Here is a 24447-nt window from a genome sequence, read left to right on the forward strand (position 1 = left end):
CAGCCTCACGGTTTAAAACACATATGTTAGGGAGAGGTTTCCACACTATTATAAGAAATGCTTCATTCCTTTCTCCAACCGATGTAGGATCTCACAATCAACCCCCCTTAGGGGCCCAGCGTCCTCACTGGCACACACGTCAGTCTTACGGTTTTAAAACGCATCTATTAGACACCCTTGTAAGGAATGCTTCGTTCCCCTCTCCAACCGATGTGGGATCTCACATCCACCACCTTGGGGGCCCAGCGTCCTCGCTGGCATACCGCCCGGTGTCTAGCTCTGATACTATTTGTAATAGCCCAAGCCCACCACTTGCAGATATTGTTCACTTTGACCCATTACGTATCGCTGTCAGCCTCACGGTTTCAAAACACGTCTATTAGGGAGAGGTTTCCACACCCTTATAAGGAATGCTTTGTTCCCCTCTCCAACCAACGTGAGATCTCACATAGTATTTTCAGTTTTTGACACCTCTACTAACTAATAAATCAGTAGAAAACAAAATTTCATCCCAAAGGAAGCATCCATAGCAAATATCTACCTCTTCAAACAGGAAACTGATTTCACATGTGAAAGTTAAAGACTTGAGACTTGAGAAGATTTGTTTTACTTCTACAACTCAGTAGTACATGCATTGTTTCACTTCGAAAGGATCTAGCTAGTCGTTGTAATTCAGTAACTAAGTAGCATTTGGAAGTGAGGCTTAAGAACAACAAAAGAACAGAAAAAACTCAGTTGATAAAGAAAACTCATCTGAATGCTAAGATGAAACCACCATGAACAGAGATTTATAGCCTTTTAATTCAAATTTTCCAATACAGTCTGTAATACATATTACAAATCCAGCCAATCCGCAGCTTAACTTAGATTAAAATAAACTCAAATAAACTTAACGACAATCGGCATTGTATTGATCTTTCATAGAAACCCAACGCAACCATGAACATCTAGATCAAGAAATCCAATGACCGACAGCCGGAAAGCAACAGATCTCGAGAAAAATTAGAGAGACAGGGAAGAATTTCAATCACATGAAAAGACCTGTTGCGGCAATCTCAACGCCTCAGCTCTGGAGAAGCAGGTATCATCGATGGCATCACTCCGGCACCACCGGCAATTGGGGGTCTCCGAGCACTGTAGAGCCGAAACCTTTTCGCCGCAATTAGGAATCCGTCGATCTCTCCTTCTCTGTAAGCTCAGTAAACCCCGATCGGAGCTGGGTAAGTTGAATTTGCGAGTCTCGGATAAGGCATTGCTTGAGACGCAGATGAATGAAAAGAAGAGGAAGGAGAAGAGGAAAATGGAGAGTGGCGTGTGAAGATGGAAGCTCCTCCCCATGGAAATGGTGGAAAAGCTGTGGGAATCCAGATCCCACAGCTACAACAATTACAGAGTGTCCTTCAGCATGTTCTAGAGCAAGTTTAAGAATTAGTGCAGTATAAAAAACAAAAATAAAAATAAAAATTAAAAAAAAAAAAAAAAAAAAAAAACCAAATTAAAAAAAAAAAGAATAAATTTAAAAATATTTCAAAAATATCTTTAATATCATTAATACTTTATTTTAATATTTCGGTTTTAAAAATACTTTTAAAGTTTTTAAAAACATTCTTTAATTTTTTTAAAAAAATTTAAAAATACGGTAAAAATACTCATAAAATTTTAAAAATACTATTAACATCATTTTTTTTATTATTATTTTAAGATTACTTTTCAAAATTAGTATAAATTATAAATATATATTTTATTTTTGTAAAGTTGATAAGTTTAATAATTTTTTTTTAAAGTTTATTATTGAAAATTTAAGAATAATTTTTAATTTTAATTAAAAAACAATAAAATAAAATAAAAACTAAATTGATAAAAATAAGAATAAATTTCCTTTTAAAAATATTTCAAAAATATATTTAATATCATTAATACTTTATTTTAATTTTAAAGATTTTAAAGTTTAAATTTTTTTTGTTAATATTCTTTAATTTTTTTTAAAAAAATTTAAATACTCTTACCGTTAATGTAATTAAAAAATACTATTAACATCATTTTTATTTTTACTTTTGTTAATACTATTATTTAAAAATTAGTACAAATTATAATTATATTTTTTTTATTTTTTAAAGTCGATAAGTTTAATAATTTTTTTTTTTAAATATTGAAAATTTAAGAATATTTTTTTAGTTTTAATTAAAAAAATAAAAAACTAAATTAATAAAAATAAGAATAAATTTCCTTTTAAAAATATTTTTTATACCATTAATACTTTATTTTAAAAATACTCCCGAATTTTTATAGCAATTTTAAAAATACTATTATTTAAAGTTTTGATATACTTTAATTTTTTTTAGTTTAAAAATACTCTTATAGTTAATAATATATTTAGAAAATACTCATAAAATTTTTAAAATATTATTAACATCATTATTCTTTTAATGTTACTTGTACAAATTATAAATATATTTTTTATTTTTTTTAAAAATTTATTAATTAAGAATAAACTAAATTAATAAAAATAAGAATAAATTTCTTTTAAAAATATTTCAAAAATATTTTTTAATATCATTTCTACTTTATTTTAAAAATACTCTCGAACTTTTATAATAATTTAAAAATATTTTTAAACTTTAAAAAGTTTCATTAATATTCTTTAATTTTTTTTAAAAAAAATTAAATTTTTTTTACGATGACTAATATATTTAGAAAATACTCATAAATTTTAAAAATATCATTTTTTTTTTACTTTTTATAAAGGTTAATTCAAATTATAAATATATATATTTTTTAAGTTGATAAGTATAATTAATTTTTTTAAAGTTTATTATTGGAAATTTAAGAATATTTTTTTTTAGTTTTAATTAAAAAATAATTAAATATTATTAAAACTTGGGGATTTTTTTAATGAAATATGAAATTTATAAATATTTTTATTAATACAATCCACAAAACAGAATGATGAAGCAAATTTGCAGCATTGGTTGTCTCTCCCTCTCATCAAATTAGGTATTTTTGTACAGAGCATACGAACTACAAATTCACAACTTCAAGGTTGCTCACAACAATTCTTCCATTAAATTGTGATCCAAGATAGATTCCCATCGACGCCAAAGGTTTCATACTGTAATCATAGAAACGTAAGAGTGAGAGAGACGTAAAACAACGGAGACCCATTTGTTTATCTCTTCCTCTTCCTTTTGAATCCATTGGAATTTCTTCAATTTCTTCAATTTCTTCAATTTTATTGTGATTTTTGATTTTTCAGGGATTTATTTGTCTGCGTGTGATTGATCGTTCTTGATAGTCGGAGCTTGGTTCATAATTTTCTTCGATGGAGGAGAAACATCCGTCTTCTCCGACTAATTCCCGAGCAATCGACACTTTGGCTTCCGATTTTCCCGAGCTCCATCCGGATTCTATTTCTGACAATTCCCCTTCTCCTCTGGTAAGTCTATGCTTAACTTTCGGTTCAATTAGGTGGTAGTTCTGGTTTTTCCCAAATATTTTGGTGCTGGTTTGATTCCTTATTGATATTTGATATTAAAGCATGTTTTCTTGTTCGAGCTGTAGGAAAATGTTATTATTCTCTTTGATTTAGGAAGTTTTCGATCGAGACGAAAACCGTAGAGTCGTAGAATGGGATTTAGGACAGTGTATTTTGAAATAGTTTTACAGAACCACTCTATTATGGTGCAGCTTACCAATATAAAGCTTCAGAACTGAATTTGTATGTTTGTTTCCAATTCATATGATGATGATATTTGTTAGGGTTATCCACAACTTGATTCTTTTCGAGAGCAGTACATTTCGTTAGGCCCCCAGTGTTCTTCAAGTATTTCGAAAACCGTAGAGTCGTAGAATGGGATTTGGGACAGTGTATTTCGAAATAATTTTACAGAACCACTCTATTATGGTGCAAATAACCAATATAAAGCTTCAGAACTGAATTTGTATGTTTGTTTCCAATTCATACGATGATGATATTTGGCAGGGTTATCCAAAACTTGATTCTTTTCGAGAGCAGTACACTTCGTTAGGCCCCCAGTGTTCTTTAAGTGTTTCGAAAACTGTAGAGTCGTAGAATGGGATTTGGGACAGTGTATTTCGAAATAGTTTTACAGAACCACTCTATTATGGTGCAGATAACCAATATAAAGCTTCAGAACTGAATTTATTTATATGTTTGTTTCCAATTCATATGATGATGATATTTTGCAGGGCTATCCAAAACTTGATTCTTTTCAAGAGCAGTACATTTCGTTAGGGCCCCCGTGTTCTTCAAGAGAAAAAATTGTTGAACCTAGGGACAGTGATTCTGAGTCACTCCAAAGCATTGGGGAAGTGCAAAAATCTTGTGATCAGAACCGGGGGAATTGCTTCTATTACGATTCGCCTCTGTTGGAAGATACTGGAGTCTGGATACCCATTTCTGTTCCACCCATGTCTGAAACTGATCATGAAGAGTGGGCCAAAGGTTTTCACTTAAATGGTGGTTGCTTTCCTGATGGCGAATCGGGGTGGAGCCAGTGCTTTGAGGGAGAAAAAGAGTTGACAATGTGGGATGTGATGGTAGAAATGTTGCTTGCAGCTCGAGGAAAAGTTGGTTCGCTGGCTTCCACGAGTAACAATGGGTGTAGGTTTTCATGGATATCTAGCCATCTTGTGGAGCAAGCTTTGAATGAATTGGCTCATTCTCTTACTGAAGCAAATTTTGGAAATATAAAGGAAATTCTTGAAGCTGAGCCTCCTAGATGGTTGTCTGATAGTGCTGCTGCTTCTTGCATGCTATGTGGTGTGAAGTTTCATCCAATCATGTGCTCCAGGCACCATTGCCGATTTTGTGGTGGAATATTTTGTGGGGGTTGCTCCAGAGGAAGGAGCTTGCTGCCTGTAAAATTTCGTGTTGCAGATCCACAACGAGTATGCGATGTATGTAATGTACGGCTTGAATCTGTGCAACCATATTTAATGGACAAAGTGAGTAACGCTGCACAGCTACCAACCCAAGACCTGACGGACCTTAGTACATTAAGGTCATGGTTAAACTTTCCTTGGGGACAGTCAATGGAATATGAGATCTATAAAGCAACAAACACCATTCGAGCTTATAACAAGGTAAGTGTTGAAGTCTCAAGTATGTTCTCTGTCACTACTTTTATGTTTATGTTTGGAAGGATTTATTTGTTTCTTTTTCGGGTTCAATCTTCTTTTAGTTGATACATATGCTTCGAATTGAACATTCCTCAAAAGTAAAAAGGAGTTTGAATAATTCATTTTTGATAGTCCTAATACTTCTCTCTATCGAAGTCCAAACACCAGTCCGTTGTTGACCACCACCATCATCGACTAGACCAGCCAAAGAACAATAAAAGCAACTAATTTAGCTGAAACCTGAGAAAAAGAGATAACTCCACTTCAAATCATGTAACCTAAAAACCATACTTTCCCAACACCCAACACATTTTTTTGAGGATCCCTTGGAGGGAGTCCCACATTGGCTAATTTATGGAATGATCATGGGTTTATAAGTAAAAGAATACATCTCCATTGGTATGAGGCCTTTTGGGAAAGCCCAAAGCAAAACCATGAGGGCTTATTCTCAAGGAAACAATATCATACAATTGTGAAGAGTTGTGGTTCCTAACATGGTATCAGAGTCATGCCCTTAAATTTGTCATGTCAATAGAATCCTCAAATGTTGAACAAAGAAGTTGTGAGCCTCAAAAGCGTTGTCAAGAGTGACTAGGTGTCGAATAAAGGGTGTAATTTGTTCGGGGGCTCCAGAGAAAGGAGTCGAGCCTCAATTAAGGGGAGACTATTCGAGGTCTCCATAGGCCTCAAGGGAGGCTCTATGGTGTACTTTGTTCGAGGGGAGGATTATTGAGGATTGTTGGGAGGGAGTCCCACGTTGGCTAATTTAGGGAATGATCATGGGTTTATAAGTAAAGGAATACATCTCCATTGGTATGAGGCCTTTTGGGGAAGCCCAAAGCAAAATCATGAGAGCTTATGCTCAAAGTGGATAATATCATAGCATTGTAGAGAGTCGTGATTCCTAACCGTTTTGAGTAAAGCGAGCAATGCTCATGAACCAAGTAGAAGAAAAACGTAACACTCAAAGAGATCGGCCATTGTGGCCATTTGTCAAAGAGGTGGTGAACAACCCAAAACAAAGAGAAAAACCTAATGGATTACCACTTGAGAGGTTAAATAGACGACGAAATTGAAATGGGAGGGCTCGAATTCTAGGATGATGTAATTTGGTAAATTGAAAAGATATAACGACATTGATGGATGCCAGTTCAGATTTTAAGAACGATGTATATGGGGTTTCTTTAAAAAATTCTTTCGGGTCGTTGCAAATTTTAGATCGAAGTGGTGGCTTGCCACAGTCATGAGCGACTGGGCTGCCACAGGACTGAACTGTGATGGGTATTGGAGCGCTAGGACAGTTGTAGAGGAAGAACAACAATTTTTTAGATGTTAGCTAATGCACGTCACTAGATAACGGTCTAGTCACAATTCCTTGAAGTTAAAGGTTAAGTCATTGAATCATTTTACAAACTTGGATTAAAGCGTTTCTTATGAAATTTTAGGGACCAAATAGACATCAAATCAAAACCTCGAGGACCAGAAGTACATTTTTCCACGATCCTATATATCAAGTTTTCCTAAACGTTTTCTGTGTTTTCTTGTTGCTCAGGTGGGTTCTTTAAAGCCTGAGAAGCTAATTCCAGATGCAATTCTAGGACAAGCAAAAGGTCTAGCAATTATTACTGCGGTCAAAGTGGGAGCAGTGGTGACTTACAATGTAGGAACGGGTCTCGTAGTTGCACGTAGAGAAGATGGCTCGTGGTCTCCTCCATCTGCAATTTCAACTATTGGTATGGGCTGGGGAGCTCAGGTTTGCAACTCTTCTCTAACAACTCGCGAGTAGTTCAAGTTTTTCTCTTTTTAAAGCATTAAAAAGAGAGAGAGATCCCTCTGCTATTGCTTATCCTACCATGTGAAAATGTTATGTAATAGTCAAGCTTACCGCTAACAGATATTGTTCTCTTTGAGCTTTTCCTTTCGGACTTCCCTTCAAGGTTTTTAAAACGCGTTTGCTTGGGAGAGGTTTGCACACTCTTACAAAGAATGTTTTGTTTCCCCTCCAACCGATGTGGGATCTCACAATCCACTCCCCTTCGGGGCCCAGCATCTTCGTTGGCACTCGTTCCTCTCTCCGATCGATGTGGGATCTCACAATCCACTCCCCTTCGGGGTCCAGCATCTTCGCTGGCACTCGTTCCTCTTTCCGATCGATGTGGGATCTCACAGTCCATCCCCTTCGGGGTCCAGCGTCCTCGCTGGCACACCGTCTGATGTCTGGCTCTAATATCATTTGTAATAGTCCAAGTCTACCGCTAGTAGATATTGACCTCTTTGGGCTTTCCCTTCCGGGCTTCTCCTCAAGATTTTAAAACTTGTCTGTTAGGGAGAGGTTTTCACACCCTTATAAAGAATGCTTTGTTCCCTTCTTCAACCAATATGGGATCTCACAATTCACCCCTTTTGGAGCCCAGTGTCCTCGCTGGCACTCGTTCCTCTCTCCAATTGATGTGGGATCTCACATGTTACATGACCAGGATGCAGAAGGCGAGGGTTTGGTTAGTCGCGGGCTATGAAAACTACCTTTTCTAGATTTAGTTTTAAGTAGAACTAGAAGCGAAATGACATTTAATTTGACACTCCTAAACTGTGTTTAAAACAAATTTGGATCAGATAATGCTTAATTTTTTTTATTGGCGTTTATCCAATAAAGGAGTAAATACTGAATTAAGGTTGCTCCTCAAATCAATTTGTGACATCCTGATCTCTTCTTCAGTGAACGTCTAACCTATAATTTGGCCATTGCCTCTCTTAACACAGATTGGAGGAGAACTGACCGACTTTATAATCGTCTTGCGGACAATTGATGCTGTCAATGCATTCAGTGGTCATATGCATCTGGCAATCGGGGCTGGCGTGAGCGCTGCAGTTGGAGTCATCGGAAGGACAGCTGAAGCCGATGTACGAGCTGGTGACGGTGGTTTTGGCTCCTGTTATACATATAGTTGTAGTAAAGGTCTGCTCTTCATATCAATCATCAATTGTTTCCAAACGTACATTGTTTTTTAAGCCGTTTCTGGTATTCCATGATTCGGAAACAATATTTTGGTTTGAAAAACGTTGGAGTTTATACGAGCTCATGTCACTTTGAGTTTACACGAGCTGATTGTAAATAACATTTCTGTATCACTTGCAGGTGCATTTGTTGGATGTTCACTAAAAGGAAGTATTGTTACCACTCGAACACGAGAAAATGCTCGATTCTACGGCAATCAGTCAATAATTGCCAACGACATTCTCCTCGGCTCACTCCCAAGACCACCTGCAGCTGCCATTCTGTATAACGCTCTCGCCGATCTATATCTGAAGATTGATAAATGATGAAGCTCGGCGTAAATTAATCAGCTTTATCCACTTTATGAGAAAATTTGAGGAGTGTCATTCAGCTGAACCATTTGCTTGGTTAGGCACACAAACCTGTACGGTTCTTTACTATCATTCTTTGTTTCTGTAAATATAATACCGTAATCTATTGTATTCTGCCATAATGTACAGAAAAAATGGGGCAAAGGTGTAAAACAAGTGGCCCAAGTATTTTATATGTATAACTTTGACATCCAGTTGAATATATTATATGGCAATGAAATATCCCTTTCAACAATCATTAGTGGAATTTGAATTTGGTTCTCCTTTTGGAAGGAACAAGAACAACAAATAGATTATCAAGGAAAGAATTAAACGATCAACCGTTTGAACAACTTATAGTCACAATGAAAGTTGCCAAACTTGAATTTAAGAGGATGTAACTGGATTAACCCTTGTTCTTGAATTCCCAAGTGTAAGTTCAAGATCATCAGAGATGCATTCCTCATGAATTCTCTCTCCTTCCCAAGGCTTCACTAACCCAACCGAACAACTTCCGAAGGCAAACTCCGCCACACTTTCATCTGTCATTAGAACATCTGAAGTATGATCGGCGCCTGCAGTGACCGTGGGCGAGCATGTCCCACTCTGTGCAGGAGTCCAGTTACGAGATCCTCCAGCAGACATTGCCTCCTTGAATCCAAATGGATTCCTTGCCACAAGGCTGAAGGTTGGAGACGATGGTCCACTTTGAGGAATCCGCATATTATCGGGCCATGCCGAATCAGGCAATGCCTGACGTCCAGGGCTTGGTGGGGTCGCCATGCATGAGAAGTGCTGTGCTGCCCAAGCTGGAGCAGCTGCAGGATGATTGTCCCAATCATTTGGTTTTCTGGGTGTTCGAGCAGTTGGGGAGCTCGATGGAGGGCTGACAGGCGCACTTATAGAGCCACCAGTTATGTAATGATTGTAATGAGGCAGCCGGGAAGAAGCTGATGATGAACCTGAGGAGAGGTTCTTCAGCCATGGGATGAGGGAATTGGGATCGGCAGTATTGCCATTGCCTATAATGGCGTAACGGGAAGAGGTGGGGCTTGGGAAGGAAGAAGATGCAGGACTTGGGTTATAAGACGTAAATGGGCTCGGCTGGTACGATGAACATGGACTTGCAGAAGCTGATCCACCCATGATATCACGTTCCACAGGCTTGCATCCCTGTTGAAATGCCAACTGATTATCAGTTCTGAATGACAATCGACAGCAATTGCTGAAAAAGAAGGCATCCTAAGTTTTTCTTGTCATCAAAGTTTTGAGTAAAACAGTACAAGGAAGAATCAATATATAATCCGGACAAAACAGTTTCAACAATTAGAAGATTGATGAATAACTAAGAAAGTTGTTTCAAATCATAAAAGATCGACGAATATGATGAGCAAATACAAGTAACGCCAAAAGACACACAAAAGACCCCACTACATGTTGTCCCTTGTGTTATAATGCTAAAAAGAAAACGGAGTATGTCGAGAAGAACCGAAAAGGTTTGCTTTTTATATTAAAAAAAACGCAGGTAGTCGAGAAGAATCGTGAATTCTTGGTCTGAAAATATTCATTGGGCTGAATGGAATGAAGATTTTCACAAAGCTTTCTGGCCCAGCACCATTATCAAGCTGTGCTCTCAATTATCTGGAAGAAAAAAAGTCTCTCAATGAAGCCCGAGAATCTCGGTAAGAGTGGCCATTAGTTGATTTTGTAAAAGATAAAAGAAAGCAAGCGAAAAGGAAAAGGGACCGTCATTGCTCCATGATACTGCTAGCAAATTGCAGACACTGAAATCCTTCCACTGTACACCAGCATGCTGAACTAAAGGGAGATTAAAAGGAAAAGATCAGTGGATGGGTTGGTGGGTGCAGAGAAGAACTGGACAGTGAAGCTTTCTTGCTCTTATTGGCATCATTTGCTGAGAAGGGCGCCTAAAAAGTTTGTGTTTCTACAGAGGTTTTGCAGGGGATTTGGATAATTAATGAAGCCAACAAAAGTAGACAATAGAGTTCTAATCTAGGAGAAAATTTGGCTGTAGAAAGAACAAACTCATCCCTAGAAAGTAGCTAAACTTTCAGAGACAAGTGGAGGTCAATTTTGACGGTTTCGAAGAAGCATTTCCTTGTGTTGGAAACATCTCTGTGTTGGCGTCTGAAAAACTCAGAGGATTCCTCGTCGTCTTCCACTAAGGACTGAACCAAAGAGAATCTCATAGTGGGCTCCAATCAAAAAGTAAAGCAGTCAACAGAATTGAGATTGAGAGCTGACCGTTGGACTCTCAAACAGGGCCATGATTCCAAAATTCCCCTAATCATACCAATTCACGCCCAACCTCACTTCCATAATGCAGACAACAATTCTACCAGTACCAAATTTTTTGGTACTATGTGTGGACAATATCACAAAATTACAGAGTGAGATCCAACGTCCTAACACCGGCCGATCACATTAGCACCATTCTCACAAATTCCGATCCATACTCGAAGCAATTACAGAAACAATAACTTCAAATCAATAAATCAATAAATCAATAAATCAATCAATTAATCCACCAATTATCCCTAATCCAACAGACTCAATTTCAGCTAGAACTTGAAAAGGGAAGAACGAAGAAAGAATCAAACAAATCACATTTGAAATAAATCAAAGCGATCGCGAAAAACGGGGGAAGAAGAGTGAAGTACCTTCCGATAGGTAGTACCGTCTTCCTCAACAGTCCATCCAGCTTCATTGCAGAGGGCTTTGAGGACCTCATTATTGTCGCAGTGCTTGGGAAGCTTGTAGTTGCCATACATTCGCAAACCGAGAAAGATCTTAGCGGCGATGGCACGGCGGCGCCTCTCCCGCCGCTTGTTATTCTCCCTCTCCTTCCAAGTCGGCATTCTGTTCCCTGATGTCATCGTAGATTCAGAGCAGAGCGTATGAAGATCGGAGAAGAGGAAGAAGACGACGGGATGTGAAAAAATGGTGGGAAGTCGAAGAAGGTTCGTTCGTCGAGAAAATTAGTGAGAAAATGTGTTATTATTATAAGATCCAATGAGCCTCTATATATATATATATATATAGAAAATGTGTTATTATTATAAGATCCAATGAGCCTCTATATATATATATATATATATATATATATATATATATATATATATATATATATATATATATATATATATATATATATATATATATATATAAATTAATAAATATTAATTAATTAATTAATATTAATTAATATTAATTAATTAATTAATTAGAAGAGAGAGAGAGAAGAAGGAGACATTGTGTGTGTACTTTTAGTTCTCAGAAATTACAAGAGAGCCATTTATTTGTTTTCTCCCGTCCTCTGACTAGCACCTGTTATGACAACGACGATCTGTAATAGGTCAAAGCGGATAATATTGGATAGCGGTGGGTTTGAACTGTTACAAATGGTATCAGGGCTAGACATCGCTCGGTCGGTGTGGCAGTGAGGATGCTAGCCCCTAAAGGAGTAGATTGTGAGGGGAATATACAGGTGGACTTGAGCTGTTACACGAGGATTGACTCATTGGGTAGAATGTCAGAGAAAGACTCTTAGTAGCTGATGAAGACTGTTACTCGTGATGATCGTAAATAGAAAATTTGTGTTCGTTGGTCATTAGTAAACAAGAATCGAGATCTGCGAGTCAACCTAGAAGGGATTTGTGTTAGGAGTGTACATGAGTTGGGTTGAGAAAATCATTTGGACAACCCGAAATTTCGAGTTTGTTTGAATGGTGACCTAGAAGTGTAACCCGAATAGAGCTCACAGTCCAACTCTGTAAATTAGATCTCATAAATTTAAAAATGTCTAATAAACTATCAATATTTCAATTATATTAAAATGAACGTTTTTTTAATTAATAAATATATTAAATAGAAAATAAAAATTTGTCAAATTAGACATTAAATTTTTTATTTTATAATAAATATAGAAAAAAGTTTATTAAACATGGAATTTAATTTAAAAATTAAGAATCTAAATTTTAATAAATATAAAATTAAAATTTAGAAACTTAATTAAGAGAAATATTTAAAAATAAAAAATAAAAGCATGCTTTATTTTTTAATCTAAAACTTTATTCAAAACATCACTTATTCATTCAAATGCCTAATTAAAATGTATAAAATAATTGTAATGGTTACTATTAAGCCAATATTATAGAAATGATAATTAATAATTATTTATCCTTTAATTTTTATTTTAACTCTTAATATTTTTAAACCACCATATTTGAAATTTTATTTAAATTTCAAAATAAAAAATAATTTAATTTATTTGTAAACGGTAAATAACATAAATTTTTAAATTAAATGATTGTTCTTAAATTAAAATTAACATATTTACAGCTATAAAAATTATATTTTAAATCTAAAAACCACGATTTATATTTTTTTTCCATAAGAATTAAAATGTAAAAAGAAAATAAAAATCCCTTTAATAATCATTTTATTTTATTTACCAGAAATAAAAAAGTAAAAATCAAATGAATATTTCAAGGCCGAATTTTATATAACAAAAAGAAAATTATAGATGAAATTAGTATTTTTAAATTTAATTTTAAAAAAATAAAAAATAAAATATTTATGGATCCCACCTTCAAAATTAAAATATTTTATGGATTTTTTCCTTTTTTTTTTTTAAGGTGAAATTATAAATCTATTAAATATTAAATTTATTAAACACCATTAAAATAAAATTATGAAGTAAAAATTATAATTATCAACGGTGGAGATTAAAACTAAATCGCTAATTTATATAATTTATAATTTATAATTTTCTCCGGGGGACACCCTACCCTACAGAGACTGCCTTTAATTAGGCTCAAGCCCTATCCCACGGCTCGGTCACGTGAGAATCACGCCGTAATCGATGTCTTTTTCCCGACGAATCACAACCGATCATGGATGATCACATTTCAGCCACGTGTACCGGTCTCCCAGAGCTTACGGTGGTCCCGGCTGTAGGCGCCACCCTTAATTTTCGCTTCTCAGATTTTACCCCCCTAAGCACACGTGGCATGAATCCAGTCATTGATCACTTTAACCTTTGGAGAAGTGATAAGAAAACCCGGGGTTTACATCACCGCCGAATAAAAATCCAAGGCGAGTCTTTTCATCTTTCCCGTTGAATATTTTTCAATTTTTGGAATTTTTCTTTACAAAAAAATATTTGAATCGAAATTTGGGGACACGAAATATTTTTGATTTGATACCTAAATGTTGAGATCCATACATTGTTAAATGGTAAAGCACGATCACGAAAACGGTAAGTGACGATGATCTAAACACGTAGGTCAGAGATGAGTTTACGTGGTATAAGAGTGTTCAGAAATAATTTATTTTTATATATAAATATACGAGTAATTCAACTAATATGATTTTTTTTTATCATTTTTGTTTTTAAAAAATATTAATGAATAATTGTATAATTAAAATAAATGGAATTATAAGTCTTAAAAATTAAGCCCTTAGAAACCATTATAATTTAACTATTATATATATATATATATTATTAATTTAGCTAAAATTTAAAAGTTTTAATATAAGACAAAATTTAAATATGACAATGACATAATGACAGGATGATTTTTAAATAAATAACGTCAAAAAAAAAATATCTAATATTTTAATAAATTTATTAATTCAAAATAGTTTTTTAAATTTTTATAAAAATTAGAAAGATATATTAAAATTTTAAAATAATCGATATATTTTTTAAATAAATGAGAAAACTTAAATATATAGATTATATATTTATATTTTTTTAATCTTTAAAATTAGTGGGGGTGGTGAAGCGTTCACACGTGCGCCGCGGACCTGAATTCAATAATAAAACTGTAATGAAAGTTGAGGAAGGGTCCGGCGAGTGCTGGGAGTATTATTAATTATCGTGCACTTTTCTTTTTTTTTCTCTTCTCTAATTTTTTAATTTAATAATTTTCCAGGTTGGATTATAAGGGGCCCACGTGTAGTTACATCCTGTCCGTTAAAATTGATGACGGGGTTGATTATCTACTGACAACGAAGCGGTGTCGTTTCGGTTCCATTTCGATTTTGTAAACTTTCAAGTCAAACCTAACAATTATTGGACGCGACACTTTCTCACGCGCCAATAAACTTCAAATTTTTTTTTTTTTTTTCCGAATTTTATCTTTTATTCTGACCAAGTCAACTTCTTCTTTTTAACTTCTATACATTTTAATGAATTAAAAATAAAAAAACAAGGTAATTTTAATTAGAATCTCACTTGGATCAAATTATGGATAGGTCAATGTGTGGGTCACAAATCGAGCGGGTCATTGGTGGATCGTATTTTGGGTCAAGGAGTGTCGTTTGGCTGAGGGTGCTATTGAGCCGAGGCAACGTTTAGAGCGGGGTTGGAGACTTGTGGAATACAATTATTAGAGATGACAACTGTGGGATTTGAACCCACGCCCTTTCGGACCAAAGCCTAAATCTGGCGCCTTAGACCACTCGGCCAAATTGCCTTGATGCAAAATAAATTAGCTAAGTGAAACCCAACTGCAGGGAGTGAGCCGTACACAACTAGGAGGGAAACATGGTTAAGTCTCATGTGTAGGCACTTGGATCGAGTTATGGATAGGTCAACGTGTGGGTTACAAATCGAGTCATTGGTGGATTGTATTTTGGATCGAGGAGTGTTGTTTGGTTGAGGTCGCTATTGGGCCGAGGCAACGTTTAGAGCGAGGTTCGAGACTTGCATGTTGGGCCAAGGTCGCGTTTGAGGCAAGCTGCTGGGTGTCTGAGCCTAGCATGGTTTATTCTCGAGTCTGTAGTTCAGGAGATTAGCAGCAGGTTCAGATTCACGTTCGGAAGCTAACTTTTGACCTATTTTCTTTAATATAAATTTAATATTAAACAATTTCATGAAAAATAATTATTAAAGATCATAACTATGAGATTTGAACCCACGCCTTTTTGAACCAGAGCTTAAATCTTGCACCAACTGAAGCCAACTGCAGGGAGCGAACTGTAGCATGAGCCACAGTTGGGAGAGAAACATGGTTTTGTCTCGTGTGCAGGGAGCGAACTGTAGCATGAGCCACAGTTGGGAGAGAAACATGGTTTTGTCTCGTGTGTTGGCACTTGGATTGAGTTATGGATAGGTCATTGTGTGGGTCACAAATCGATTGGGTCATTGGTGGATCATATATAAGAAAAAAGAAAGAATAAAAAAAAAGCCCAAAGCAAATAATATCTGTTAGCGGTGGGCTTGGCCCGTTACAAATGGTATCAAAGCTATACACCGGGCAATATACCAACGAAGATGTTGAGCCTCGAAGGGGGGTGGAAACGAGGCGGTGTACCAGTAAGGACGTTAGGTCCCGAAGGAAGGTGGATTGGGGTCCCACGTCAATTAAAAAAGGAAACGAATGTCAGCGAGGACGTTGGGTACCGAGAGGGGGTGAGGGGGGAGGATTGTGAGATCTCACATCGATTGAAGAGAGGAACAATATCTTCTAGGGGTGGACTTAGACGGTTACACTCAACTTACCGAACCAGGAGGAAACAAAAAAAACGTCAATTGTATCCGTACAAGGAATGAAAATGGAGAAAACATAATTATTCTCCATTTTCATTATGAATGGTTACCCATCACCCAAAATTTGGTTCTTTATTGTGACATCATTATGAAATTCTATGATCACTTTTATAGTTTTCAAAGGAATCATATTCTGTTTGAAACACTTCATATCTTAGTTTCAAGTTTCTCATTCCTTATTTAACTAAATTACTTTAGAAAACACATAAAAAGAATATCACTCTCATTTATTCTTCTCTTACTTCCTAGTTTTCTTTTAAATTCATTCATCACTTTGTGGGACATGATAGAATGTTCTAATCAACTACCTCAACCACCCCAAATTCAACTCGATCCTTCAAGTTTCGTATAAAGAATGTTTTGTTCCTCTTCTCAACTGATGTGGGATCTCATAATTCACGTCTCTTTAGGGCCTAGCGTTCTCGCTGACACTCGTTCCCTTTTCTCAAATTGAAGTGGGACCCCCCAATCCACTCCTTCGGGGCTCAGCGTCCTCGCTGGCACTCATTCCTCTCTCCAATCGATGTGGGATCTCACAATCCACCCCCTCTTTGGAGTCTAGGGTCCTCGATGGCACACCGCTCGATGTCCGACTCTGATACCATTTGTAATAGCCCAAACTCACTACTAAGAGATATTGTTCTTTTTGGACTTTCCCTTTCGGGCTTTCTCTCAAGGTTTTTAAAACGCGTCTGATAGGGAGAGGTTTCCACGCCCTTATAAAGAATGTTTTGTTCTCTTTCCCAACCGATGTGGGATCTCACAATCCACTCCCCTCCAGGGCTCAGTGTCTTCGCTGGCACACGTTTCCTTTTCTCCAATCGATGTTGGACCCCCCAATCCATCCCATTTCGTTCTCCTTTCCAACCGATGTGGGATCTCACAATCCACCCCCCTTCAGGGCTCAGTGTCTTCGCTGGCACACGTTCCCTTTTCTCCAATCGATATTGGACCCCCCAATCCACCCCCATTTCGTTCTCCTTTCCAACCACCCCCCTTCGAAACCCAGAGTCCTTACTGGCACACCGTCTCATGTCCACCCCCTTCGGAGCTCAACCTCCTCGCTGGCACATCACCCGATGTCTGTCTCTGATACCACTATTTATAAGGGTGTAGAAACCTCTCTCTAACATACTCCTTTTAAAAACTTTGAGGGGAAGCTCGAGAGGGAAAGCCCTAAGAAGACAATATCTGCTAGAGGGAAAGCCCTAAGAAGACAATATCTACTAGCGATAGACTTGGGCCGTTACATCTACAACGGTTGCCAATATCTGCTAGAGGGAAAGCCCTAAGAAGACAATATCTGCTAGCGATAGACTTGGGCCGTTACATCTACAACGGTTGCTGGACAAAACGACCAACTCTCTCCCACTTTGTGTGCTTTTTCCTTCTACTCATTGCATTGTACTGCAGTACACGGGTGGTGAGGCCAAGCCCCACCATTTTTTTATCATTGCTTTAACCACTTACAAAGTGATGAATTTTTTACAGGGAATGCAATAGTTTTAAGTATTTAGTAACAGGGTCTCCATTTTTGCCAATATTACATGATTAATACTAACCATTGTTTCATAAAATATGGAATTGGTTGTGCTATAATAATCCTTCCATTCTAAATTTCAATTAAAGAATCTGTAAAACATTTGATCAAAATTGTGGAAACCATATGACAAGCTCGAAGACTATAGACAATGGTGACCGGTGTGACTATACGACGGGTACCGATATGGATATCGGTACAGACACCTCGCTAGGGAAGCTCGAATCCCTGTTAGGGGTCGAGTTACTTGCATAGGCATAATGCATTGTGACTTGCTCGCATCTTTGGAACACTCTAGCTAGCGAAGCAGCCTTTCTTCTTGCTCGCTTGGTACCGGTAAATAGGAGCATTTGGAGTAACCCAGCCAATGCAGGAGCCTTGAACACCTGCTCGGTCGTGGCAGCTCCGCCACTCCGGCATAACTCGAGCAAAGCTGCTACTGCGTTCTCTTTTCCTCTTGGTGTTCCACATCGCATCATTGCCATTAATCCTGCTACAGCTCTCTCGTCTTTACCGACTGCTTCAGCCCCTATCGGCTGTCGAACAACCAAGGCCAATGCACCTGCTGCTTCTTCAGCAACACCTTCATTCCCCAGTGCTTCTACGAGAGCTGTTACTGCCCCAGCGTCGATCATCCGAACGCAGTTCTCCGTGTGAGTCGAGAGGTTGAATAAAGCTGTTACAGCATCCTTCTTTCCTCTTGGGGTACCATCTCTCAACAACCCTGCTAAGGCTTCAACTGCACCACCCTCCTCTGCTATTCTCTTCTTGTAGTCATGAACTGCAGAGAGGCTGAATAACGTAGCCGCAGCGTTTTCCCGTGCTTCGGTACTATGTCCAGATCTCAACACTTCGGTTATCGATCCTAAGCACCCTACCTCGCTCATAATCAAACTTTTGTTCTTGTCATATATTGAAAGGTTAAGCATAGCTGTTACAGAATTCTCCTGTGCTACTGGGTTTGGGGAAGTCAGCAACTTTTGGAGATGAGGGATGGCACCAGCTTCGGCGATGAAAGCACGGTTTTCTTTCCCCGTTTTCGCCAACAAACGAATCTCACGAGCAGCAATCGTCTTCGCATCCTGTGACCCAATTGATAACTGTTGAATAAGAATCATAGCTGTTGCTCGGTTGGCTTCGAGAGCAGCTCGTGTCGGAGAAGCCATTGCATAACTTTCTACAGATGCATCCATCCCCTCTGGTGGATCATAAGGAACTCCATGTGCTATACACCATTGCATGATCAAATTCCCTAACGCACGGTTCGGAGCGAGACGGGTATGGACGAGCATTTGCCCTGATTTCGGGCAAGTGTTGTGCCCTTCTTCCAACCATCTCGTGATCGAACTACGATCATATGTTTGACCTGTAGAAATGATCACCGGATCTTTCATCAAATCCAGAGATATTGGGCAGCAAAAATCCCTTGGAATTGTTAAGAACGTATCAGCAATCTCCTGCATAATCAAATTCTTCTTCAGCTTCTTCTGGTTTGCTGCTCCTGAATCAATATCATCTTCCTCAAATCCAAAGAGGAAAAACCTGCTATATCTCGTAAAAGCAACGAAACCGTTCAACACCGCTACGGTGGGCTCGACATCGCCATCATGATTGACGATCTGCTCCTCCAGAAACTCAATTTCAGTTCTACAACTCTTCGCATTCCGAATCCCCAACTTATCCACGAAAAACTCCCTCAATTCCCTCTGATTCGGAAGCAGACCGTTCTCAAACTCGTCAAGAAACGAAAGGAAACGAGTCCTCAACGTCTCGACGTGTTCATCGACGAACATCCTCGTCCTTCTCAATTGCTTCTGCAAAAGCTCAACCTGTTCTCTAACATCCACTCCTAATTCCACTTCCTCAAGAGGAAAAACATCTAAAAATGTCAACAATTCCAAATTCAAATCATTGAAATGTCCTGAAATCGTCTGGTTCTGAAGCAACAGCCATAACTTACTTGATTCAGAGCAATAATCAAGAAGTATTTTAGATCGATACAACAATAAATAAAGCTCTTTCAAACAGAGCAACGCAGTGTGAGGCAAAGTCGCATCAATATCCTTCAAGCAATCCAAAAATACGAGACAAACCTCAAGTTTCCTAATCAGAGATCGGGAATTTCTTCGCTGAAAGAAGAAAGACTTCTCTGAAAATCGCGAAACGAGCTCCGTCGCAACGATCCCTAGAGTTTGAACTAAGGCGACATTGGAGAGATCAACGGGAGCCAAAAACGCCTCCAACGACGGCGATCTCCTTCTTCGTAAAGACGAGAAAATCGCAGCAGCAGCCATAAATAATCCACCAACCCCCAAATTCTAGGGTTTCCAAAATTAAGAACAGACAACCACAAATCAGAACTGAAAACTCCAAAATCTTCGAGAAGAAAGAAAAGGCTGAATCGCAATCAGAGTTGAAGGAGACGAAGAACTGTGATTTGTACAAAGGATACTCCAAAATCTGCGAGTTGTTGATCGTCTGAGAGTTGAAAAACGCCACAAGATTGAATCGGAATGGGAAGGGATTTTAAAAAATTAGAGTAAAGGAGGATTCCGCGTACGAGCAATGGAAGTGAGAAATTGTAAGAGCTTGGATGAGTTAACAATGGCGGTCACCATTGGAGATTGATGTTCCAAAGGTTTGACGATAAATTTATGAGAGATTCTCGTCCATTCGTTCCTTCTTTTTCTTAATAACACCATTGAAAAAAAAACTATTTTCAAACTAACACAAATACCCAAAATTTGAATATCTAATTTTCGGGTCGAGATTACACCGACGCTCTATCAATTATACTTAGTTTCTTTCTATTCAACATGGGACGGGGTGAGTCTTTCCGTCCCCATCTTCGCCTATTTCAATAATGGACCATTAGCAAGCTCGTTCTCATATTAGAATCATGTACTGATAAGTCTCATTTAACGGTCCCTTGCATGATTCATTTTTCGTGTTGAGACCCACCAAAGTTTAGCAACCCGAAAATAGAGGACAAGGAACAGAGGTGCTTTATCCGATAGGGAGAGTGCTCGTAGCGATTTAGGGTTTAGGGTTTGAAAAGATTATAAAATATTATAATTAAAATAATTTAAAAAAATATAATTATAACCCATAACCAATAAAAAAAAAATTAAAAATTTAAATTATAATAATAAATAAATATTAAATGTGGGTAATATAATTATTGACCAATAGAAATTTTTTTCTTTCTCTCAATTAAATAATATTTTTATTATATATATATATATATATATTTTTTTTTTTTTTAATGAATAAAATTTATTTCTTTATTTTATATTTTGTAATGTGGGGAAAAAAATAGAGAAAAAAAAAGAAAAGGGAATTATATTTATATATAAAGAAATAAAAAAAAAATAAATAAAAAGCGTTGACTAAGAGAAATGGGGCCTAGGAGTTAGTGTGGTTGAGCTGGCTAATGGCATAAAATTTGTCGACAGGATGGGCCGGTGGGGACCACGACGCTCTTGGTTGACTTCTAAATATTAATTATTTTAATTTTATTTTATAATTTACATTTATAGCCTTTTCAGCTTTTCTTTTTTTTTATTTAATTTATTTTCCTTACGAAAACTCCTTTCCATATTACTTTTTTTTTTTCTCAAATCATTTTAATATTTTATAGGTTATGTTTTTTTAATATAAATATTTGGTATATTTTCACGTTACCACGGATGTATACGGGTTCGAAGACTTGTTCGAGATATATTTATATATATATATATTTTTTTAAAAATTATATACAAAATATAATCTCTTATTATTAAATATATTCTTACCGTTACGAAATATATACAATCATTCAGTTAAAAAGAATTGTATAGTAGTTACCGCAACATACTGTTTTGAAATAAAAAATCTTAGGTCACTCTCTTAGGTAATTCTGACACTACTCTCTTTCATTAGTGGCATTCAAACACGAGCTTACTCACATGACATTCCCTTGTCTTCAACAACAATGCGACTTCGAGTGGTCCTCGTCTCTTATGACGTTGCAATCACCCACGATATAAGCTCCTCCTTATAGCAATGAAAATCTACGGTGCGACTACTGACAAGACCTATACGTAATGTCAACTATGACTCGTGACCAACAACAAGAATTATATATGTTTCGTTTAACTATTTAATTGAAAACTCATATTTGTACGATGGTCGACAAGAATCAAAATTCGAAGTGTACACGGGTAGAGTTGGCCTGAGTTTAGGAAAATTATTTGAACCAACCTGAAATTTTTTATTGATGGTATTGGTGACCAAGTAATCTGAATAGAATTCACAACTCAATCCAACCATACCCTTCTTTTTGGGTTGTTTATTTGATTATCTCTTAAAAATATTACTTTTCTACTGTACATGTTACATTAATAACTAAAATCTTATAAAACTGAAATATCAACAATGCACAAGTCATAGCACATCATTAACATCGATTACAAAAGTGAAATAATCTTTAAAGTACGGTAGAGTTGAGTTGGGTTGTAACCTTATTTTCAAGTTGTTTGGATCGACCAGACCAAAAAATGTTAACCCACGAACCGTTTTGTGTTTTCAAAAAATTCAACCCACCTAAATTGAATTTTTTTTAATCCAACCTAACTTTTATGGTTTAGGTTAAGTAGTCGGGTCTGGGTTTTGGGTCGTATGAATACCCTTAAATAAAACACTAATTTGATTATAAAAATAAAAAAAAATAATAATAATAAAATGAAAATTTTTTATTTGAAATTGGACTATTTTCTTAAGAAAAAATGAAAAATAAATAAAAAAAATAGTCAAGGAGTTAATGAAGAGTGAAGTATGGGAGGGGGCAAGGGCGAAATATTCAAATTTAAAAGGGTACAATAATAAATTTTTATTTTTCCCATTCCACGATAAGTTTGACTAGACTAACAGCCAATTAGAAGCTTCCACGTTTCAAATTCTTACCCGTCCACGTAGTTGCGTCTCGATCCGATAATTTTCTACCATTAGAAAAGCGCCACGTAGTATAATGTCAGCGGGAAACCCCAAAGTCAAAATCTTGCCGGCTGACGTCAGATATTAATTTTTTAAAAAAGAAAATAAACGCATGGGAACCCGTGCTTATGACTGGACTCAATCAAATGACCTGTCGCCGTTGACTTTATTCTTGTTTTCAGATTGATGACGTGGCGTGATTCTATTTGGTTGTTTGTTATCTAGCTGGCTAGGCTAACTCGTTGAGTCTATTATTGGATTGGTAGATAAGCTTGGACTTCAACTAATGTTGTAGCTCTTGGCCGTTAATAGCGCGAGGGTATTTTGGTCATTTTAACGAAGATTGGGAGAAAGTAGATGAGGTAAAGTATTGAACTTGAGACTTTAACAAAAGTTGCCGCTTATCTCCGTTAATAGTGTGAGAGTATTTTGGTTATTTAATCACGGTTGAGGAAAGTAGATGAGTAAACGTGTTGATCTTGATACTTCAATAACGTTTGTCGTTTATGGCAGTTAATTGTATGAGGGTATTTTAGTCATTTTGACTCAATATTGAAAGAAAGTAGATAAGTAAAAGTGTTGATGTTTAGACTTCAACAAAGGTTATCTCTTGTGGCCCTTAATAATGTAAGGGTATTTTGGTCATTTTAACTCAAGATTGAGGAAACATAGATGAATAAAAGTGTTGATCTCGAGACTTCAACAAAGGTTATCGCTTCTAGGTGTTAATAGTATGAGGGTATTTTAGTCATTTAACTCAAGATTGAGACAAAGTATATGAGTAAAAGTCTTGATCTTGAGATTTCAACAAAGGTCATCGCTTATGGTCGTTAATAGTGTGAGGGTATTTTGGTCATTTTAACTGATGATTCAACCCCAAAAATTAAATCAAATGGACATTAGTGACGGAATAAATGCGAAATAAAAATAAAGTAGAAAAGATGTCTATTCATTGAACATTGACACCAACACAAGAACAAACATAAACAAGAATTGCTTTGCTTGTGTTCATACTTCATGACCTTCAACATTTAGAATCAATTCTTGTTAAGTATATTTTAATCTTAAATTTGAATGAGAAAATATAAAAAATAAAAATAAAGTCGAGCTGAAGCACGAGCCCGACCATGGGACCTTCAAAACTATGGGTAGATATATTATTTCCTGTGTTCATATTCTTATTTTAATGTATTTCTTCTACAAACAAAACGTTAGTTTACGTTAAATTATAAATCCAGTCTCTATGGTTTTGAGAAAATTAGAATTTAATCCCTAAAGAAGCAGACACATTAGGAAAAGTTAATATTCGGTCGACTCAGTTTAATTCTTCAAGATACCTTTGGAAGCACGATAGAACCATGATATCTTGTTTTTCGTTCGAGCCAACTTGTACGTAGCTCAACTATTCTTCTTGGACAACTTAAAAGATACTGAATTCTAGATAGATGGTCACGATGACCTAAATCAACTCGTGGTGGTTAAACCATGTAATATTTACGTGGTATTTATCGACCACTAGATATCAACTTGTGGTCGTTTTCTCTCTTCTACTTCTAATGGTATAAAACTGTACTTGTAATAGAACAAGCCTACTGCCACCACATATTGTCCTCTTTGGCTTTTTCTTTGGAGCTTTCTCTCAAGGTTTTAAAACACGTCTTCTAAGGAGAGGTTTTCATATTTTTATAAAAAAATGCTTCGTTCTTACTATCCAATCGATGTGGAATCCGAGCGTTCTTACTGGCACTTGTTCCCCTATCCAATCGATGTGGGATCCCACAATCCACTTCCATTTGGGACCCAGCGTCTACGCTGGCACTCGTTCCTCTCTCCAATCGATGTAGAATCTCACAATCCACCCCCTTCAGGG

The 24447-nt window shown here is 36.6% G+C and overlaps 3 protein-coding genes and 1 non-coding gene across 4 annotated transcripts; 1 reads left to right on the forward strand and 3 right to left on the reverse strand.

Moving 5' to 3' along the window:
- The first annotated feature begins 2944 nt into the window (after nucleotides 1-2944).
- LOC111801882 (uncharacterized) lies at nucleotides 2945-8740 on the forward strand. The gene is made up of 6 exons (XM_023686095.2): nucleotides 2945-3125; nucleotides 3254-3433; nucleotides 4207-5103; nucleotides 6692-6892; nucleotides 7900-8095; nucleotides 8276-8740. Exons 2-6 carry the CDS (start codon nucleotides 3320-3322, stop codon nucleotides 8458-8460), a joined length of 1593 nt encoding a protein of 530 aa, XP_023541863.2. The 5' UTR covers nucleotides 2945-3125; nucleotides 3254-3319; the 3' UTR covers nucleotides 8461-8740.
- Nucleotides 8741-8778: 38 nt separating this feature from the next.
- Nucleotides 8779-11503, reverse strand: LOC111801883 (BES1/BZR1 homolog protein 4). The gene is made up of 2 exons (XM_023686096.2): nucleotides 11166-11503; nucleotides 8779-9657 (listed from the first exon to the last, which is right to left on the reverse strand). The coding sequence occupies exons 1-2, from the start codon at nucleotides 11379-11381 to the stop codon at nucleotides 8872-8874; spliced, it is 1002 nt and encodes a 333-aa protein (XP_023541864.1). The 5' UTR covers nucleotides 11382-11503; the 3' UTR covers nucleotides 8779-8871.
- A 3404-nt stretch (nucleotides 11504-14907) lies between these two features.
- On the reverse strand, nucleotides 14908-14987 carry TRNAL-UAG (transfer RNA leucine (anticodon UAG)). The gene has a single exon. It is a non-coding gene; the product is annotated as a tRNA-Leu (tRNA).
- A 2624-nt stretch (nucleotides 14988-17611) lies between these two features.
- On the reverse strand, nucleotides 17612-20327 carry LOC111802676 (U-box domain-containing protein 17-like). The gene has a single exon (XM_023687125.2). The coding sequence runs from the start codon at nucleotides 19895-19897 to the stop codon at nucleotides 17771-17773; it is 2127 nt and encodes a 708-aa protein (XP_023542893.2). The 5' UTR covers nucleotides 19898-20327; the 3' UTR covers nucleotides 17612-17770.
- Between the last annotated feature and the right edge of the window lie 4120 nt (nucleotides 20328-24447).

This window comes from Cucurbita pepo, chromosome 9, assembly GCF_057944985.1.
Source record: "Cucurbita pepo subsp. pepo isolate OVF chromosome 9, ASM5794498v1, whole genome shotgun sequence".
Taxonomy (NCBI): Eukaryota; Viridiplantae; Streptophyta; class Magnoliopsida; order Cucurbitales; family Cucurbitaceae; genus Cucurbita; species Cucurbita pepo.

What these genes read in the sequence shown, in the direction of transcription:
- LOC111801882 (XM_023686095.2), top strand. Translation starts at nt 3,320, where the DNA reads ATGGAGGAGAAACATCCGTCTTCTCCGACTAATTCCCGAGCAATCGAC. An exon ending in ACAATTCCCCTTCTCCTCTG is followed by an intron (nt 3,434 to 4,206) that starts GTAAGTCTATGC and finishes GATATTTTGCAG; the next exon opens with GGCTATCCAAAACTTGATTC. An exon ending in TACATATAGTTGTAGTAAAG is followed by an intron (nt 8,096 to 8,275) that starts GTCTGCTCTTCA and finishes TATCACTTGCAG; the next exon opens with GTGCATTTGTTGGATGTTCA.
- LOC111801883 (XM_023686096.2), bottom strand. Translation starts at nt 11,381, where the DNA reads ATGACATCAGGGAACAGAATGCCGACTTGGAAGGAGAGGGAGAATAAC. An exon ending in ACGGTACTACCTATCGGAAG is followed by an intron (nt 9,658 to 11,165) that starts GTACTTCACTCT and finishes GCATTTCAACAG; the next exon opens with GGATGCAAGCCTGTGGAACG.
- LOC111802676 (XM_023687125.2), bottom strand. Translation starts at nt 19,897, where the DNA reads ATGGCTGCTGCTGCGATTTTCTCGTCTTTACGAAGAAGGAGATCGCCG.